At 36.6% G+C, this 14,984-nt stretch overlaps 1 protein-coding gene across 3 annotated transcripts; it reads left to right on the top strand.

Annotated features, from left to right (window-relative positions):
- Window positions 1–5,631: 5,631 nt before the first annotated feature.
- On the top strand, window positions 5,632–13,747 carry LOC117345246 (endoglucanase E-4-like). Of its 3 annotated transcripts, none has more exons than XM_033908281.1 (12): window positions 5,632–5,703; window positions 6,398–6,606; window positions 7,348–7,561; window positions 8,069–8,239; window positions 8,683–8,867; window positions 10,091–10,250; window positions 10,444–10,558; window positions 10,846–10,996; window positions 11,624–11,768; window positions 12,194–12,359; window positions 12,886–13,076; window positions 13,665–13,747. In XM_033908281.1, the coding sequence occupies exons 2-12, from the start codon at window positions 6,403–6,405 to the stop codon at window positions 13,700–13,702; spliced, it is 1,740 nt and encodes a 579-aa protein (XP_033764172.1). In that variant the 5' UTR covers window positions 5,632–5,703; window positions 6,398–6,402; the 3' UTR covers window positions 13,703–13,747. The 3 variants fall into 3 exon arrangements, with proteins under 3 accessions (XP_033764172.1, XP_033764170.1, XP_033764171.1); XM_033908279.1 differs by lacking the exon at window positions 13,665–13,747 and adding an exon at window positions 13,424–13,555; XM_033908280.1 differs by lacking the exon at window positions 13,665–13,747 and adding an exon at window positions 13,424–13,555 and having other exon boundaries at window positions 5,632–5,658.
- The last annotated feature ends 1,237 nt before the right edge of the window (window positions 13,748–14,984 follow it).

Consider the following 14,984-nt stretch of genomic DNA (forward strand, 5'->3'; position numbering starts at 1 on the left):
ATTTATGATTAACTGTGATGGTATAAATATCTTATGTAAAGGAAATACGCAAAACTCTGCCGCTCTGCATCCGAACTGGAACATCTAGATATCACGTAACACCATCAGTTCGCCAAAAGTTACACCATGAGGTAATATTTTGTTATAGTGATTTGTCAGCACGGTAACAAGTGTATCTTCAAGCAGAAGTTTATTACGAACCTGTCAGTCTGTTGCGTCGACTATCAATTTATCCCGCAGAACTTTCCAGAAGCAATGCGAATTCCTCGTTCGACTCGACTGACTAATCGCTTACTCGGTGAGCCATGTACGCCATTTTCGTTTATGTTCGTGCGCATGCTCGTATTAATATTCGATGGCGGCAATTAATTTTCGCACATCGGGTCGAAGTCACATTTTTCAAAAACTTTTATTTTTAAGAACTTTGGGTTATCTTCTGGCTTTGGGTGTTGTATTACGGTAAAGTTTATACTTGGACTAGTTTAGAAAAATACAAGATTCCCGTTTACTTTTGTTTTTATAGCATAAACTCATTTCAACGACGGAATGCCCCTTTAAAATTTTTGATAATGTTTGATCATATAGAGTCTATACATCGAAAATAAGGGGGAAGGGCGATAACTCCCACTGGTTTCGGATGTCGGGCAAGCATTTGTTTTTCATAAAGCATGAATAACTATAGAATGTTCGTTTTTATATTATACAAAAGGCTGTTCATGAACTGATGATATTTATATTCAGACTTGTTCCAGACTTTTTTTTCGAGCCTTTGCGAGCAAAACGTAAAACGTCGAGACGAGTTTCATTGAAAAAAAATCTCATATTAATTAAAAATAAATTTGAGATATTTTTTCACCACACTAACTCAGGTCTTACATTTTAACAGATTTCAATTGGGAAAGTGAGTTGGGGGCATATTACGTAGGCTGTCTTTTTTCTGCACTTTCGATTAAGACGTTACAACGTATAATGCGATTGTACTACTATTCTACAGGCCGATAATGTGATTGTACTACTATTCTACAGGCCGATAATGTGATTGTACTACTATTCTACAGGCCTATAATGTGATTGTACTACTATTCTACAGGCCTATAATGTGATTGTACTACTATTCTACAGGCCGATAATGTGATTGTACTACTATTCTACAGACCTATAATGTGATTGTACTACTATTCTACAGGTCTACAATGTGATTGTACTACTGTTCTACAGGTCTATAATGTGATTGTACTACTATTCTACAGGCCGATAATGTGACTGTACTACTATTCTACAGGCCGATAATGTGATTGTACAACTATTCTACAGGCCTATAATGTGATTGTACTACTATTCTACAGGTCTATAATGTGATTGTACTACTATTCTACAGGTCTACAATGTGATTGTACTACTATTCTACAGGCCTATAATGTGATTGTACTACTATTCTACAGGCCTATAATGTGATTGTACTACTATTCTACAGGCCGATAATGTGATTGTACTACTATTCTACAGACCTATAATGTGATTGTACTACTATTCTACAGGCCAATAATGTGATTGTACTACTATTCTACAGGCCGATAATGTGATTGTACTACTATTCTACAGGTCTATAATGTGACTGTACTACTATTCTACAGGCCTATAATGTGATTGTACTACTATTCTACAGGCCGATAATGTGATTGTACTACTATTCTACAGGCCTATAATGTGATTGTACTACTATTCTACAGGCCTATAATGTGATTGTACTACTATTCTACAGGCCGATAATGTGATTGTACTACTATTCTACAGGCCTATAATGTGATTGTACTACTATTCTACAGGCCGATAATGTGATTGTACTACTATTCTACAGGTCTATAATGTGACTGTACTACTATTCTACAGGTCTATAATGTGACTGTACTACTATTCTACAGGCCGATAATGTGATTGTACTACTATTCTACAGGCCGATAATGTGATTGTACTACTATTCTACAGGCCAATAATGTGATTGTACTACTATTCTACAGGCCGATAATGTGATTGTACTACTATTCTACAGGTCTATAATGTGACTGTACTACTATTCTACAGGCCGATAATGTGATTGTACTACTATTCTACAGGCCTATAATGTGATTGTACTACTATTCTACAGGCCTATAATGTGATTGTACTACTATTCTACAGGCCTATAATGTGATTGTACTACTATTCTACATGCCGATAATGTGATTGTACTACTATTCTACAGGCCTATAATGTGATTGTACTACTATTCTACAGACCGATAATGTGATTGTACTACTATTCTACAGGCCTATAATGTGATTGTACTACTATTCTACAGGCCGATAATGTGATTGTACTACTATTCTACAGGCCTATAATGTGATTGTACTACTATTCTACAGGCCTATAATGTGATTGTACTACTATTCTACAGGCCTATAATGTGATTGTACTACTGTTCTACAGGCCGATAATGTGATTGTACTACTATTCTACAGGCCGATAATGTGATTGTACTACTGTTCTACAGGCCTATAATGTGATTGTACTACTGTTCTACAGGCCGATAATGTGATTGTACTACTATTCTACAGGCCTATAATGTGATTGTACTACTATTCTACAGGCCGATAATGTGATTGTACTACTATTCTACAGGCCTATAATGTGATTGTACTACTATTCTACAGGCCGATAATGTGATTGTACTACTATTCTACAGGCCGATAATGTGATTGTACTACTATTCTACAGGCCGATAATGTGATTGTACTACTATTCTACAGGCCTATAATGTGATTGTACTACTATTCTACAGGCCTATAATGTGATTGTACTACTATTCTACAGGCCTATAATGTGATTGTACTACTATTCTACAGGCCGATAATGTGATTGTACTACTATTCTACAGGCCGATAATGTGATTGTACTACTATTCTACAGGCCGATAATGTGATTGTACTACTATTCTACAGGCCGATAATGTGATTGTACTACTATTCTACAGGCCGATAATGTGATTGTACTACTATTCTACAGGCCGATAATGTGATTGTACTACTATTCTACAGGCCGATAATGTGATTGTACTACTATTCTACAGGCCTATAATGTGATTGTACTACTATTCTACAGGCCTATAATGTGATTGTACTACTATTCTACAGGCCGATAATGTGATTGTACTACTATTCTACAGGCCGATAATGTGATTGTACTACTATTCTACAGGCCGATAATGTGATTGTACTACTATTCTACAGGCCGATAATGTGATTGTACTACTATTCTACAGGCCGATAATGTGATTGTACTACTATTCTACAGGCCGATAATGTGATTGTACTACTATTCTACAGGCCGATAATGTGATTGTACTACTATTCTACAGGCCGATAATGTGATTGTACTACTATTCTACAGGCCTATAATGTGATTGTACTACTATTCTACAGGCCTATAATGTGATTGTACTACTATTCTACAGGCCGATAATGTGATTGTACTACTATTCTACAGGCCGATAATGTGATTGTACTACTATTCTACAGGCCGATAATGTGATTGTACTACTATTCTACAGGCCTATAATGTGATTGTACTACTATTCTACAGGCCTATAATGTGATTGTACTACTATTCTACAGGCCGATAATGTGATTGTACTACTATTCTACAGGCCGATAATGTGATTGTACTACTATTCTACAGGCCGATAATGTGATTGTACTACTATTCTACAGGCCGATAATGTGATTGTACTACTATTCTACAGGCCTATAATGTGATTGTACTACTATTCTACAGGCCGATAATGTGATTGTACTACTATTCTACAGGCCTATAATGTGATTGTACTACTATTCTACAGGCCGATAATGTGATTGTACTACTATTCTACAGGCCGATAATGTGATTGTACTACTATTCTACAGGCCTATAATGTGATTGTACTACTATTCTACAGGCCGATAATGTGATTGTACTACTATTCTACAGGCCGATAATGTGATTGTACTACTATTCTACAGGCCGATAATGTGATTGTACTACTATTCTACAGGCCGATAATGTGATTGTACTACTATTCTACAGGCCGATAATGTGATTGTACTACTATTCTACAGGCCGATAATGTGATTGTACTACTATTCTACAGGCCGATAATGTGATTGTACTACTATTCTACAGGCCTATAATGTGATTGTACTACTATTCTACAGGCCTATAATGTGATTGTACTACTATTCTACAGGCCGATAATGTGATTGTACAACTATTCTACAGGCCTATAATGTGATTGTACTACTATTCTACAGGCCGATAATGTGATTGTACTACTATTCTACAGGCCGATAATGTGATTGTACTACTATTCTAAACCAATTCAATACATTTTATGAACAAATTAAAATTAAACCTTGACGAATGTATGCAATAAAATTATTCAGAACACAGACAATTAATGAAGGTATGTACATATGACTGACCCACATGACAATCGTCCTTACCTGTTTGTCTTCGACAACGATCACCAGAAATGTGTCAAAGATGTCTATCACGAAAAATTCACTACCTGATCACGTGATAAAGATTATGAAAGTTCAAATGGCCATCGTTCCAAATAGAAATGTTTACATTCGTCGGTTGTATATTTGTCCTATAATGTCTATCGGGGTGACTTAGAGCAAGTTATCTCTGGGAATACCTCTGTTACGAGTTAGCTAGATCGCTGTTCACTTATATAACACGGTGTCCCGTGGACAGGTCTGTGTCTGTACATTTAATACCAATTACATAATCGTAAAATGGTCAGTACGGATGCTCAATTAGTTGGAATAATTCAAAACTGGACAAACGTCAAAGGGGGAAATGTAGCAAGAAGTCGATATATGCCGTTTTAATTAAAGGTACTTGGTATATATTACCATAATAAATATCCGACCATTATAATCCGACGCCCTAGGAACTCTCGCCTGCACTTTCTGAAGAAAACAAGAGACTAGTCTAATCTGATATGCACGTGTCGGCATTGAAGAAAACGTATGCCTTGCCTCCAAAACCAGCGACTGGGTTTTATGAGGTCATCAATATTTGGTTGCTGAAATTATTATGTCATATTTTATGAAGTCATGCAAATGGATATACACTTTGTAGAAAATTTCTTCAGGATTTTAAACTTTTATTATACAGTATATGTTACAGGGATAGTAAATATGATATAAACGATAAAAATGTTAAAATGGCATCAACACGAAATAATCGTGATATTTTCTTGTTCAGAATTGATTGATATTTTCTGCAAAAAATACATTAAAAACTAGCAAAACCACACGAATTTGTCCAATTTTGCCATAGTCACATACAGCAATTATCAATAAGGAAATTAAATTCCCGAGTACTAAGTAAACACCATTTAAACATTTTAAAAACTGAAAAAAAAAATCCATCTATAAAGTTCAGATAAATGAATTTTTTCATCAGGATATTTTAATTTGATATTAAGTATCTAATTTATAATTCTTGTTACTCTTCAATTTGGAGGTAAAAGACAATCAGAGTTATGTCTTCTGTGTTGAGGTCTGTGTAGATAAGGTGGTGGTAGTGTTAATGACGCCTTATCTCCACAGGGCTACTGGTTCACGAAGACAACAGGTACAGAACTCTTACAGGACGAAATAAGTACTAGTAATTACAGAGGTATTATTTAATCTTGTTTGTACGGGGCTCATCAATTTCCATTATTGATAAAAAGATTACATTTGTCTCTTAGCGTATATAGCGTATAACCCATGGTAGTTTTAGAAGGATAGCCATGCAGGGGAGAATAATAATGAATTTGTTGTACCGCAGTTGTCCCATTCTTCGCATGCATTTTCAAGTAGAAGTCGTATATAAGTAATATACATTTTTTCTAGTGAATTTCTGTTTAAAACAAGTTTTGTTTTACGAAGGGTAGCTATATATTTAGCTGCTTTATTAACTATATATTCCTCTTGAATGTTCCATTTACAATCATTGGTAAGTGTTTATGCTGGCTAGTGACATGGATGGGGGCAATGTCATATGTGAAACACGGAACAAATGGAAGTTTTCTATTTGAGATAACTAGGACCTCAGTTTTGGTAGGGTTAAAGGACACCAGTCATTTATTGGACCAAACATCAAGTTTTCTTAGATCACTTCTTGCTTCAGCTTCATTAATATTCAATATTTATTCTGATATTTAATTACCTTACCCAATGTAGGGCTGGGGCAGATAAAACATGTTTAAGTTCAGATTGAGTGTTAGTTCATGAACATCACTAACCACATAAAACAAACATCGGTATGTACAGAATCTTCGTCTCTCTATAATGAAAATCCACACAAAATTATGTTTTGACCTTTGCAGAAAAAATGACCTTGTTCGTTGCTGTGACACTGATATGTCTGCTGCCCTGTCTACATGCCTCTTTACCGGTCATGGAGACTGTGAATCTTACTGGAATTCACGACTGGGGAAACAGGTTTGAGGGCATGCTGGTATTTCCTATTGTCGAGGATGTGTACGGTTGGGAGGTTACGGTCCATTTTAACTATCCTGTCATCCTTCAACGCAATGTAAGTAGGCCATTGCGCGCCGATCATCTATCCGGTTCAGCGAGTGCACCTGTTTCCGCTTTAAGGGGTTGGCAAACTTGATAAATATAAAATATTACAAAACCTTTTTTTTCGTTTCTGTAGGAGGAGGGAAACTTCATCTTGTAGTGTATCCGATATTCTGAATTCAATTTGTGACGTGGTCAGGTCTATGGAGGCTGGTTATGGCAATCAAGCAACCTCGCAATCCTCGACTTTAGATCGACAGAGTGAGGGAGCGAGATTATAACGGCGAACGAGCGAGATTAGGCTGAGAGAGCGAGATTACAACGGCGAGTGAGAGAGATAAGGCTGAGGGATCGAGATTACAACGGCGAGTGAGAGAGATAAGGCTGAGGGAGCGAGATTACAACGGCGAGTGAGCGAGCGAGCGAGATTAGGCTGAGGGAGCGAGATTACAACGGCGAGTGAGAGAGATAAGGCTGAGAGATCGATATTACAACAGTGAGCGAGCAAGATAAGGCTGAGGGAGCGAGATTACAACGGCGAGTGAGCGAGCGAGCGAGATTAGGCTGAGGGAGCGAGATTACAACGGCGAGCGAGCGAGATTAGGCTGAGAAAGCGAGATCGAGAGGTCTTCAGATGGCCCTAACCAGCCACCATAACATTCCTCCTTTTTAATTGCTTTGGTAATTTCGTGTTGAATTGGAATTTGGTTGTTTTGTTTAAAAAAAATGTTTTGCTAATGCACATGCACAACAGGCCGAGACAACTATAAACCGCATCTCGGCTGATAACAGAACGTACGTATTGGTCAATAAGCTCAGTGACGGCAGTAAACACAATCACACCACAACATCGATGACTATCATTGGTCGGTACAACCGTTTGACCTCTGACCCGCCGATTGCAGCTACCGCAGCCCTGGTAAACCTTATACACGACGGACAAGTCACGCCTTCGACACCGCCAGCAGGTACGACGTCACAAAACGATAAAAGAGACCGATTAAGGACTGATTTTCATTTTTTGTAGCTGCATCGAAATGTAGCTACATTAGGATAAGTACATATTCCTTGTTGCGCTTTTATACGTTGAAAAGTGCGTAATGAGGCCGCCCGATATCGATGCGCAAGCCTATTCACCGTGCGTGATTATCGAAAATTAATAACAACAGTCTTTCAAAAACGCTCTTGAATCCTTTTTTGGGGTTTCTAAATCAAAATACTGTTTAACTCGCATTTGTTCCAGTTGAACATTAGAATAGTAACGAAATAAGAATGCATTCCGTATGTACATGAATTTGAAAAAAAATGCTAATAAATAGAAAAAAAATCTGCTCCAGAAACCTGGTTAAGCTCTGCCTGATGTTGACATTCATTCAGATTGCACGGAGCTCAATTAATATAATTTCATTTGCCCTTCACAGAGAACAAATACAATTTATCTCTTTTTATGGCGTTTTAAAAATGCCTTTTTTCAGTCGCGTCTGAGAAGTACAATTATGCCGAGGTTCTGGAGAAGTCCATTCTGTTCTACGAAGCTCAGCGGTCAGGGAAACTACCTTCCACCAACCGGATACCGTGGAGAGGTGACTCAGCCTTGACCGATCACGGACAAAACGGAGAGGATCTCTCGGGAGGCTGGTATGACGGTATGTGTACTATGACGTTATATTCATATTTGCTGTTTTTACTAAAAGGACCTGGTTGGAAATGGTAATAACCTGTTTGTGGTTTGTGTAAGTGCTCCGTTTTTCTAGTGAGGGCATGTGCTGTTGTATACGGTCATATATAATACAAGTAACAATTCCGTTCCTTATATTCACTTTCAAATTCATAGCCGGAAATATGTGTTGTATTTTCCTTTTGTTCTTGGTGGATAACAATTAGCTGTTTTGCGAAAGGACTGAGCCGTTTGCTGCAATGCTGGCTAGTCGAAACTATTTTCACCACACAATTTGCTATATCTTGATAATAGTTTGTTCGAACATGGTTAGTGTAATGTAAATGGCGTATCAAACTGAATTGGACGTTAAAAACCCCTACCAAAAACAGGATTAACAACTACAAAACAGCTTCAATATGTATGTTTCAGCTGGTGATCACCTCAAATTCGGGTTTCCCCTGGCTGGAAGCGTGTCGATGCTAGCATGGGGACTCATCGAGTTTAAGGACGCTTATGCTGCTACTGGACAATTGGACAACATGTACGATTGTATTAGATGGCCGTTAGAGTGGTTGATGAAAGCACATACGGGTCGCAACGAACTTTACGTCCAGGTCGGTCAAACGTTTGTAAGAAGACATTTAGCGCAAATATTGCAGCGCAATTATTTGATCGGTTAATCTAGGTCACAGAAGCGCTGTTCAAAAGTTTATGTTAACTAATATTCTCTTCACGTTCCAATCAAACGTTTCTACGACGTCCTTCCTCTTTACGCTAATAGTTCAATATAACTTTACACCAAGTTAATAATTGAAACAAGTGCTTGACTCTGTTTATAACGTAAACTAAATTTGCTTTATATACTTTTGTATATCCGGTAAAGCAATTAACAATTCTCAGACCGACATGAAATAAAAAAATAATCGATATTTTTAGGATATCTATTTTCCTTGTGATATTATAAGGCTATTGGCAGTCTATGACGTAATTGTGATGTCGCAATGAAAATAATTAATATTCCACCAATCACAGCTAAGCTAGCTGGTTTAAAACGTGATTTCATAATATAGATCGGTAAGATAGACAGCAAGTAAAGGCTCATATAGATTGGTTTCCTTTCTGTGGTTTCCTGTAATCAACAAGAATAAGAATATGTAAAATTTGTTTTTATTAGTGTTCCCACACTTGTTCTCAAGCAAACCTGAGTCCTAGAAAGAATGACGAAACAGTTTAATATTCAGAATTCAGAATTCCGTATTCACTTTATCTTACTAAGTTTCACTTTATTTTACTGAAATTTCACTTTATCTTACTAAATTTCACTTTATTTTTACTAAATTTCACTTAATCTTAATAAAAGTGCACTTGTTCTTACTAAAATTTGACTTCATCTTACTAAATTTCACTTAATCTTACTATCATTTCACTATTTCGTACTTAATTTCACTTTACATGTATCTTACTAATTCTTACTAAACTTTCGCTTAATCTTACTAAAAATCACTTAATCTTACTAAAAGTTCACTTAATCTTACAAAAAAATCACTTAATTTTGCTTTTACTGAAATTGAACTATTTCTTACTTTTAACATTATCTTACTACATCGTACTTAATGTCATTTCACCTCACTAAAATTGCACTTTATACTACTAAATTCAATCTATCTTACTAAAATATCACTTTATCGTTCTCAAATTTCACTTTATCTTACTAAACACTTTGTTTTACTAGATTTCACTTTATTGTTCTAAATTCACATTTAAAGGTGTTACTAGTATTTCCTTGTGTGGCGTTTGTAAATTCTAATTGTTCAGCAAAGGTCTGACTTTTCTGTAGGTTGGAGATGGTGACCTTGATCATCATTTCTGGGGAAGACCGGAAGACATGACAATGGCACGGCCATCCTATAAGATTACTGAAGATAAACCCGGAAGTGACGTCGCTGCCGAGTACGCCGCAGCCATGGCTTCGGGATATATTGCGTTCAAGGACAAAGGTGAGAATTAAAGAGAAATCCTGTTGACCCAACAGAAAAAGCAAAGGAAACACAACCGTCAGCTGACATGTCTATTGATTTGGTTTGAAGTGTTAGAATTCACGCCAAATTGAAATATAGAATTTTTGCTTGTATAAACTTCCTGTTAATTCACATTCTAAGATGGCAAACTAAAGAAAACTTTATGTTTCAGAACCTGCATTCGCTGCAAAGCTCCTGACACACGCCAGGGAGATCTACGCCTTCGCTTTAGAGTACAACGGTACTTATAGTAAGAGTTTACCTCAGTCGGCAGCTCAGTTTTATGGGTAAGTTTACTAATTACGACTACATATGCGCACCCACTCTAGTACCACACTTGTCAACATCAGGACTATTGTGTCATGTCGACTTCAGTTGTAACTTTCATTATCTACTTCCCCATTTCCGGAAGAACAATAACTGACACAATCTAGTAACATTTGACAGAGCGCAAAAATGTCAGCTCGCCAAAATATCTATACAGTACTTATATCTATACAGTACTTATATCTATACAGTACTTATATCTATTAGCATTTAGTATCCATGTCAACATCAAATAATCGGTTTGAAGCTCTTCAGATTATGACGACGAAATGTGCTGGGGAGGTGCGTGGCTATATTTAGCTACTGGTGAAGACAAATACCTGACACATTCCAAGAACTACAACCATCCTGGTACTAGCTGGGGACAGTCTTGGGGAAACAAGGATATTGGTTGTAAGGTAAGAACGTGTTGCTGTAACAAAGTGGAAAGAATCTGGATATATTTATCCATCCTTTTGATCACCGTCGTAGTTGATGGTCAGGACTCCCTCCAAATAACAATTATCGAAATTTTGATGACTATTCGACATATCGCTATGGCAGGAGATCTGATGTTTGTCGGCCCATATCAGAATTTTAAATGGCCGATGAAACAGAATCTTTCGGATTGTAAGTATAACGTCATTGTTTTGTGTAACATATCTGACCAAAACGGGTTTATTATGTTCTACGGAAACATGCATTTCTCGCACATTTTACCAAAATTACAAAAAGGGAAATTTCATGACAAAAGCAAGGTACGACCGTACTAATTAATAAAGTGATTAGGGCGAGACAGTTTCTAATCTAGAAGGCCCTAAATAGAAAACTAAACAGTAAACTATAACAACCGCCCTTTAAGCTACAAATAATGTGAACACACTTATTGTAACATGGGGTAAGCAGGTCATTACACAATGGAAAGTATACATAACACAATGAATAGTATACATTACACAATGAATAGTATATATTACACAATGAGTAGTATATATTACACAATGAATGGTATATATTACACAATGAATGGTATATATTACACGCAGGTGCTTCTCCACAATGTGACCGGTGAAGATAGATATGCTGCTGACATCACCGGAACATTTACCAACTGGATGCCAGGAGGCAATGTTCCATACCTTAACAGTGGCCTCGCCTTACGTAACGAATGGGGATCTCTTAGACACACCGGTTTGTAGCTATATATAACCTGGTGCGTTTATATGAAGAATCGCTGAGATGCGACAAAAGCGTTAAAGACGAGTTGTCGAGTTTTTCTTTATGTATTACTTCGTCCTTAAGGGTCATACTTAACGATTATATATATAAACAGATAACATCGACTTGGTATGGAAACCAAACAGTGTTTTCTGACCCAGAATCGATAAAATAAGGGCCAAAATATGACCATCGAACTATCTCCTGTGAAATCAAAATAGGAATACCAGTAAACTTGTTATGTAGTACCATTTATGTATCTATCTAGCCATATGCTCCATACACAGTTATAATGAACAAGGTGATTCCCAAAGCGCTTTCTTATATATATATATATAATCATATAAACATATGGTTAGGAACATGCAATACATAATCATGTTTTCTGCTTTTTTCAGCGAACATGGCGTTTATAGCATTAGTAGCCGCAGAAAACGGTTTAAATAGTGCAGAGTATCGCGCATGGGCGAAATCTCAGATCCACATTGCCCTTGGTGACACCGGAAGGAGTTTTGTTGTTGGTTTTGGGGTCAATCCCCCCAGTCATCCTCACCATCGGTCAAGGTCAGAATGAGATACCTAAGTGGACGGATTTATTTACATAAATGCTTCAGACGTATTTACAGTATACCAGCGTTCGATTAAATTGTGGGAAAAGTGTTTTTTAACGTTTGCCCATATCATATGTTGACCTAAGTTTCCTCGTGGATTTCCACATTTTGTCCACTGACATTACTGAATCGCTAAGACGAAACAGCTCTGTGATGAAGTTTTAATTAATTGTTCTGTATCAAACTTTATATTTAACATTGTTATTTTGAGACGTCTCTTGTACAGTTGCTGACTGCATGTATATATATGGGACACATACAATTTATTGACAATGACAATACGCTTGTACCGATTTACAGTGATTTCTTCTGATGGTCCAGCTAATGATGATATATGAATAAACACATTGACAATATCTTACTTATGGAATGGCATTTATACAGATATTGGTATATAGAATTTGCTAAAATTTAATAGTCGACAAGATGCGTTGTTGTAGAATGGCTTGTAATAAATGTCTGAACGTTTCGCTTTTCAGTTCTTGCCCAATGATGCCGGCGCCCTGTTCCCAGGAGGCGCTGTCGAGGTCAGGGTCAAACCCACACACGCTATACGGCGGGCTGGTGGGTGGACCTAGTCGTGAGGGTAGTTACAAGGACAACAGACAGGATTATCAACAGAACGAGGTTGCCTGTGATTACAATGCGGGCTTTCAATCAGCCGTCGCAGGTCTGTTTAAACGTCTGATTAATCATAAATATCCTACTTAAAACAGGCACTTATTATTGATACAGTCGAACTGCGTTATCTCCGAGTCAACGGAGTCTTGAAAAAAAAAAAAAAAAAAACATCGAGATAACCGAGTATGACTGAGGTGAATTAGTCGTCGGGTTTTCAGAGTTCAAGATAGCCGAGTTTATTCTATATAGAATTAATACTGTCTGAACTGATTTTTTATACTTTGAGTGAGTCAGTCGTCGAGAGTCTCAGAGTTCGAGATAACGACGATTGACTGTACACTTTTTTTATGGTAAACACATGTCGCAATGTAGTTGTTTCCAACCGCTAATTTTCAGATACCTGCCTATACCTCCATATAAAGTTAAGTGGATGTACACTATAAAAGAATTAGCCCTTGCTAAAATGTTTAAATTGATCGTTACGTCAGTCATACTCGGCAGGGTACTGTATATCTAAGAATCCATTATTGTACAGTTGTTGTTTTGTATTTATCACGTGTGTAGTTACTATTCGGTACTACGAGTTTACATGCTAACCCTGTAATACAAACTCTGATTTGATTCATTCTATTTGTAGGCCTGAAGCATCTCTCTATAACTGGACAGCTATCCTAGATTTTATGCTGACAAATTTGAAATAAAATGAGTGCACTAGATACAGTTTCGAGTCATGTTTTGAGAACAGAAACAAAACCATATTATTCACAACATATGTTCTGTAGTCAGAGAAAATCACACGGTATACGAAACTATCCAGTTTTAGATACTAACCATTTCGATACAATAACTATTCATTCATTAATACTTTTTTGCTACACAGAAAAAAAACAACTTATTTTAAAATGTTTGATATGCATTGTGGCAGAGATAATAAATATATTTTATACATTACTGCATGAAAATTTATAAAATGCATGGGACATAAGCCAAAGAAAAGAATGCAACACAAAAGCAATGACCAAATAGATGAACAATAGTCTTCCTACCTACATTTGTTAAAAATGATTGCTTGTGCATGCATTAAAAACTTATGAGAATAGGATTTATGTTCAGTTTGAGATTCCATAGAAGAACATTTCTACACTAAATTAGGTATGCTATCATATGGGGGACATATTTGCATAATATTGCTTTAACACAGCTCCAATTACTAGATATTTAAACAACAATCATAGCATGTGGAGGCGGAAATGACGCAAAGTATTAACCACATTCTCCATATTGTTAAAAATGTTTCAAGGTAAATATACTACAAATGTTTGAAGGAAAGCAAGCATGTTGATTCTCAAAAAATTATGATCTGTTTCCTTTATTGCTTGATTACGTTCTTGTTCTAAATCGATTGCACACGATATATATATACAATGTATATATATTCAAAAGAAGATCACTTTTGAGGTCAAAATTAATGTTAGTTTTTGTTTTTGTGAGGAGAACTTCACTACAGTACTGTGCACAGTTCTCCATGTTGAACAGTGAAAAATGAACTGAGTAAATGGTTAAATGGTAGCACCATAGTGCCATAGTACCTGTGAAACATTCACAGATTTCATGCAAAGCATGATGTACCAGGTATGTTTTTAGTGAGGCAAACGAAATTGATAGGTCACAGAGTGTAACAGGTAAAGGTTTACCTGGAACAGTGGACTTGTTGAACAAAAAACCTGTGTAATAGTCAAGTCTAATGATGCCATGTTTAAAGTATGAGAAACACCTCAAACTGTGGAATAGTCAAGATAATGCATAGTTCTCGGCTCTGACGGGCCTCGAACTATCCATTATCTTGGCTATTCCACAGTGTTCGGTGTTTCTCCAATACTTATAAATACATTATTAGCATGGATGTCAATAAATTTTCAAGTTTCATTTCATTTCAATACATTTTATTGACACAAGG

The sequence above is a fragment of the Pecten maximus genome, chromosome 16, assembly GCF_902652985.1.
Source record: "Pecten maximus chromosome 16, xPecMax1.1, whole genome shotgun sequence".
Lineage (NCBI taxonomy): Eukaryota > Metazoa > Mollusca > Bivalvia > Pectinida > Pectinidae > Pecten > Pecten maximus.

Excerpts from the sequence above, each read along its gene's own strand:
- LOC117345246 (XM_033908279.1), top strand. The coding sequence starts at position 6,403 with ATGACCTTGTTCGTTGCTGTGACACTGATATGTCTGCTGCCCTGTCTA. Across the intron at positions 8,240-8,682 it reads CTCGGGAGGCTGGTATGACG|CTGGTGATCACCTCAAATTC; the intron begins GTATGTGTACTA and ends TGTATGTTTCAG. Across the intron at positions 12,360-12,885 it reads CATCCTCACCATCGGTCAAG|TTCTTGCCCAATGATGCCGG; the intron begins GTCAGAATGAGA and ends TTCGCTTTTCAG.